Genomic DNA, 6,000 nt, shown 5'->3' with positions numbered 1-6,000 from the left:
TATATAAATAAAATATATCCCACATTCTATATATATATATATGTAAATAAAATATACCCTACATTCTATATATATATAAAATATACCCTACTTCATATATAATATACCCTACTTTATATATATAATATACCCTACACTTTATATATATATCTATCTCATACCTTATATATCTCATACACTTTACATAAAAATATATACTGCATTTTATAGATATAAAGCAAAATACATTTTATATCTATAAATTCCATATAAAAAGTTTTATATCTATAAAAATGATATCATACATTTCTTATATATAAAATCTATATAATAAATTTTTAAAATATATATATGTATAAAATCTCATCATACATTATATGTGTGTGTACATATAAAAAAGTCTCACAGGTTGCCAAACAGCATTTGTGAAAAAATTGTAGCCCAACTGACCTTTAAAAACCTTACATTTCTATTTTAAACCTAATTTTAAGTCTTGCCCTCCGAGTGAACAAGCAGCTGCTCAGGGGCCTTGTGGGTCCCTTCCAATTGTGATTCTGTGATTCTATGAAATTTGAAATAAAGACCTGAAAAAGGGGAAGTTGAGCAGCTCTAAGTACCCTGAACAAAAAAAGTGGTTGGTTGTAAGAGAACTTTGGGAAATATTGGGTCATTAACAGGCTCCCAAATGTAGTTTTTGAGCAAGGAATGTGAGGTAAAAAAAAAAACACCCACAGCACCATACACAGCAGGAACAATCACTGGGAATTCAGAAGAGTCCAGAGAGGTCAACACAGTAAAAACAGCTCAGGAGTTGTAATTTAATTTAATTTAGTGAAATTTCAACATATGACAGCAGCCTTTGGGGGAAAATAGCTCAAGAGTGACTGTAAAATGAACGAGAACACAGACCACCACAATCAAAAAGCAATGAAAACTGCAAAGCAGGATAAACACAAAATAATTCCATTAAAAAAAAAAAAAGGTGTGTGGAGGGGGGTAACTTTGGATACCTCAGGATCTAAGAAAGGCTGCAAAAATGCGAAGCAGCAGCACAAAATTTTACACAGAAAGCAGGGAGACAACCTGACCTCGTACTCACTGGTGGAAAGATGATGGAGAGGGATTAGGATGCAAGTTTTTCAAGGTGCTGAAGGGGACATTAAAATGGACATAAACTCAACTGAATGTTAAGCCTGGGAATCAGGGTGGACAAGAAAAGTCACCAGTGAGAATTAAAGCACAGAAATGGTGAAGTTCAGATGAACAAAGACAGTTTTGGCCTTGTTTATAACTGTAGAATGCATGTTTTTAACAGTAATTTAGAAACTTTGCTAGCAAAGCCCATGGAAAAAAACCTGTAGGAAATGTTAGGAACCAGAATAGCCATGTACTATAAGAAAAAAAAAGAAAAAAAATTGAGGAATTAAGTGTATTAGTGCATTGACAGCAAATATTTGCAAAGCCTCTCTGCAAGTATTTTTAAATTCAGGGAGCTTTCCAGAATTAAAGCTTTTCCAGGAAATGCAGGAGTGGATTTCTCTCTAGAACTCCAAGTTCCAGGATGTGACTGGTTTGCAGATTGTTTCTGCAAAAGCAAAATCACAAAGTCATCGCTCCCAATGCAGCACCAGCACATTCATCTGCAGCTGCCACTGCTGCAATGTGGCTTTTATTGATTTCTAAATTAAACTGCACCTTCCACCCTCCGTGGGATGGGACCAGGTCCATCAGCACCTCTGAAAAGGACATAAGATTACAGTCAATTTATTCCTATTTATCCCTATATTATTTCCTTTTATGTTCTTTCATTTAAGGGACATTTTGATTTTATGCCTTTCTTTAAAAAGAACTTTTACTCCACATTTTGGAAACTTTGAGAACTGTTTACTGCATATATTGTCTCCAAAATACCTTTTTTTCCAGGAATACCCTATTTACCATGTTCAGAGATTTTTGAGCTTCAAACTCTTGGTCTTATTATTATTTTTTTAAACTGTAATAACAATCTGAGTTTAAAATGTAAGAGGTTTTTTTTTCTAACAGATTAATAAATTGTTAATAGTATTTTATCCAATTAACCTATTTATCTAATCTAAATATAAATCTAATCTAGATAAATATCTAATCTAAATACATCCAATCTAATACAAACATTTAGTATTTTATCTAAGTTATTTAGAGCTTTATCTTTTCCAATCAGATAAAGCTGTAATATTATTTTAAGATGAAGTTGTAATATTATTTTAAGACCTATGGCCTGAGCCAAAGCTTTAGAGATTTAGAAATTCATTAACTCTTTGAAAAAAAAAAAAAGGATCATTTGGCAAGCTCAGTCCAAAGCTTAATTTTTATATGGGAGATGGAAACTTTTCTACCTATTGCCTATAATTCAATTATAATAAATAATTCAACAATAAAAACTATAGTAGTTTTACAAGCTAAAAAAAAATCAAAACACCACTAAAAGTGACTCTGCCCAGTGAGGGCAGTGGATGTAATTAATGTTCCTTGGAATTGGTTTTCCACAGAAATGCCAACATGGAAGTTTCTCTGTAACATTAACAACGTTCTCCAAACAAATGTCTTGTTTTATGGCCAAATCATGAAGATTTGACCTTATAAAAAAAGGATTCATTTGTTTCTATTCTGCTCCCTTACAACTGACAGGATTCCAGGTGACAAAACCAGCCCAAAATGGGATTTTATGGGATGGATCTGGGTGTGGTGTATTGTTAAAAATAATAGTTCCAGACATGGACATTAAATAAACAAAAAAACCAGAAGGATCAGAAGGAGAAAAGCCAGTTGGATGTGGATGGGAGTGGTTTGAGTTCCAAAAAGATGAAGAGCACTTCAGAATTAAAGCTGTGGCTCAGGCTGAAGATGCCGAACAACCTCCCTCTGTACAGACTTTTGATGGAGTGAGTTTTCATTTTCACTTTTGAACTGGCATAAACGGAGAAGGGATCATCAGAATCAGGGGAAAAAAGAAACAAAAAAACTAAGACAACTGACCCAAATATCCTTTAAAAGTTGAAACCCAACGGATCAACGGGAGCTTTTTGCTTTACCTGCTGCATGTTCGTGTCCGAGGGTCGACTCTCGAGCTCTTCCTGAAGACGTTGACTCCTCCTCTCTGCCTGGAGTAGCTGGTGTTGGAGCTGCAGGAACTGTTCCTTGGGCACCACGGCACAGCCTTGCTGCTGGAGCTCCCAGGAATGCGGGCTCTGGCTACTCATCCCGCTGGAGCTGGAGTGGAGCATCTGGAGAGGAGGGGGAATAAAAACAAAAATATCACCCATCGGCAGGGCTGGACCTTCCAGACATCAGGCTGCTCCTCAGATTTCTTGTGTGCAACAGAAACGAGCCTGAACTCAGCAAGAGAAGCTCCACAGACAACTTTTTCCAAGGAAAAAGAGATGCAGCTACATGCAGTTCTAAGGGAATTTGAGCTTTGGTCCACAACTTCAGACCTGAACGATAAACAAATCCACCGAATTTCTGGTGAAGCCTGTCAAAATTTAGTTTAGGTGAGCTTTAACTTAGTCCTTTTTAAATTTTCAGTTTTTATTTTAACCTCCATCCCAGCAGCTCTTCTAAAAATAGCACCTGTTTACAAATAAAAGCACTGAAGTTGTGCTTTGAGAATATTCTCTCTCCATCCTAAATTAAAGACTAGAAATAATAACCAGCACAACAAATTTTCAGTGTCATCTATGATGGCTTCAGCCATTTGATGCCAGCTGCTACATCAAATTCAAAATTCAAGATTTAAACCCCTGTGGATCTTTCCTAATGTTCACTACTAACTGAGAGCTAAGGAAATAATCATAATTTTCCACAGGAAATAATTTAGTTTTTTTTTTTTTTTTAGACTAAAGTAAAACCCAGGTAAGTAACTCACAGTTGTAAGAGTTTATAATACTAAAGAATTCCAGACCTGCACAGTAAAAATACCTGATGTTTCAGCTTGAATTTGTATAACATCAATAATTTCTTCCCCAGCTGATAAATTCTCACTTGTTGTCCCAAAACCATTACTCTGTTCCCTTAGGAAAAGGTGTATAAAATTATCTTAGTAGTTTTAATTTCCCTTTCACAAGTGGTTTTAATTTCCTTTCACTCATGGTAAAAATTAGGCCTCAATTTTAAGTCATATTTCAATGATTGAGTTCATCTATAACTATATTTTACAGTGGTGCAGCTCTTCTGTTACCATCTCTAGATCTCTGCTGGTCCAGGTAAACAATAAATAGGTTTATAGGTATTTCAAAATAAAACTATTTGTATTATTTTTAAAGTTATCTGGGGGGGTGGTTTTCTTGAATCAACTTGTGTGGAAAGGAGCTGTTCTTATCCTGACAATATAAACAGCAAAAATAATGAGCTTTTTGTGGAATTTCTTTAGGGGTTCTCCTGTCCTGCTGTGAAGCACACGAGTATCTAATGAAGAAACAGTCAATCAGTGTTAACAGCATCTTAAAAAACAAATACCAGAGAAACAATAATGAAAACAACATAGTCCTGCTGTGTTTATCTGTGGGGGAAAAAAAAAAATGGAGCAATAATGAACTTGCTAAACTATTGGGATGATGCCAAGTGGGATCACAGAGCAGTTAATTTAGGGATACATTGGACAGTCTGGTGGAAAAGCATGCAAGTACCAGAGGTAAGTATGCAAAAACACCTTCAAACCTCACAGTCAATGGGTTAGTAGGAAGCCACTTTTCATTTTTTCACTTTCAAATTTAACTGTTTTTTACTTCAATTGGGTTATTTCTCTCCCTTTTTTAAGGCGGCGCCTTAGGAATTTTCAGCTTCTCAGGACACAGAATCAAATTGCACAACAGCCCAAGTGAAAAAATCGACATTGAAATGAATAGTGGCTCCTTTACTTAAAAAGATGCATGGAATAAAAGGAAAAACCCATTAAAAAAAAAGAAAAAAAGAAATGTTTTCTCCATGCTACGGCGGGACATCAAAAATCGTTGCTCTACCTTCGCACACTATTTCAGAAAGAGAACTGCACCCTTCTCTGCTACTTCCAACCACTGAGTTCTAGCCAGGTTAGCCATGAACAAAAGGAGAACAGGCACAAAAGAGAGAGTTAGAAAGCACAAAAATGTTATACACACACCTGCCTGGAAAACATTAAGAGGAGGAACAAAATCCCGCGTGTTTGAAATACACATTTTAGCAGAAAACGCGATTCCCTGCTTGGTGTTTAGACTGAAGGGTTTAACAGTGCTTGGCATTTTCCCAAAGCTTAATTAAGACTATATCAATAAAAGCACAGGGAATATAAACAGTCTTTTCATTAACTTGTCAGAAATCTCGTATTTACTAATCAAGTTTTCACAGTTTTACAACCAATTACATCATATATTCAGCATAGTGTTTCCTATTTGCTGCCTTGATGAAGTCTTTTAATAAAGTGTTGTAAAAGCCTCATCTGGAAGATGCTTTGATTTATAGCAAAAGCTAAATTGTGGTTTTCTTTTTTTTTTTAATGTTACGTTATAAACTCAAAGCCAGGGCATCAACTGAGAGACAACTCAGAGGTCTGGGCTGACCTAAACAGAGTTAAGCTCTGCCCATTCCAAGGACTTCTCAGAGCTACACAGTTTTAATATCCAGCATAATTTGCAGCCTTTGGAAGAATCTCAACTGAAAATTTCAAGGCATGAGTGGAAACAACAGTAAAATGTATAAATTGTTGATTTATCACGATAACGTAACGAGGTTTAAATTCAGCAAATCACTCCCACAGTAAATAAGAACAGGTTTCTACATTAAGAGCAGCATCACACAAATATTAGTCAGGAAATTTGAGGTGACACGTTTTAGGAAGGAAGAGGGAAGTGTTTGCCTTGCCTCAAAAGCACAGAAACAAGTTTCTTTGCTATTTGCTTTTAAATCTGCAGCCTTGTGTGAATTATGATAAGCCACAACATTTGTCACACTCACATCTTGGTCATGAAAGATGAAGTTAAATATTAGGAGAGATCAGTTCTTCCAGTT

At 35.5% G+C, this 6,000-nt stretch overlaps 1 protein-coding gene across 7 annotated transcripts in view; it reads right to left on the bottom strand.

Annotated features, from left to right (window-relative positions):
* Window positions 1-6,000, bottom strand: part of NIN (ninein) — a 62,011-nt gene that overhangs the window by 7,437 nt on the left and 48,574 nt on the right. For 6 of the 7 annotated variants that reach the window (XM_027704048.1, XM_027704047.1, XM_027704049.1 and 3 more), the window contains one exon: window positions 3,051-3,242. In XM_027704048.1, coding sequence (XP_027559849.1) covers window positions 3,051-3,242 — 192 coding nt within the window. Of the gene's footprint in view, window positions 1-3,050; window positions 3,243-4,976; window positions 5,038-6,000 lie in introns of those variants that run through there. The other variant, XM_027704051.1, reaches the window with a different exon arrangement.

The sequence above is a fragment of the Neopelma chrysocephalum genome, unplaced genomic scaffold (genome assembly GCF_003984885.1).
Source record: "Neopelma chrysocephalum unplaced genomic scaffold, ASM398488v2 Primary Assembly neopelma1_253, whole genome shotgun sequence".
NCBI lineage: Eukaryota > Metazoa > Chordata > Aves > Passeriformes > Pipridae > Neopelma > Neopelma chrysocephalum.
This window is presented reverse-complemented; position numbering and strand designations above follow the sequence as displayed.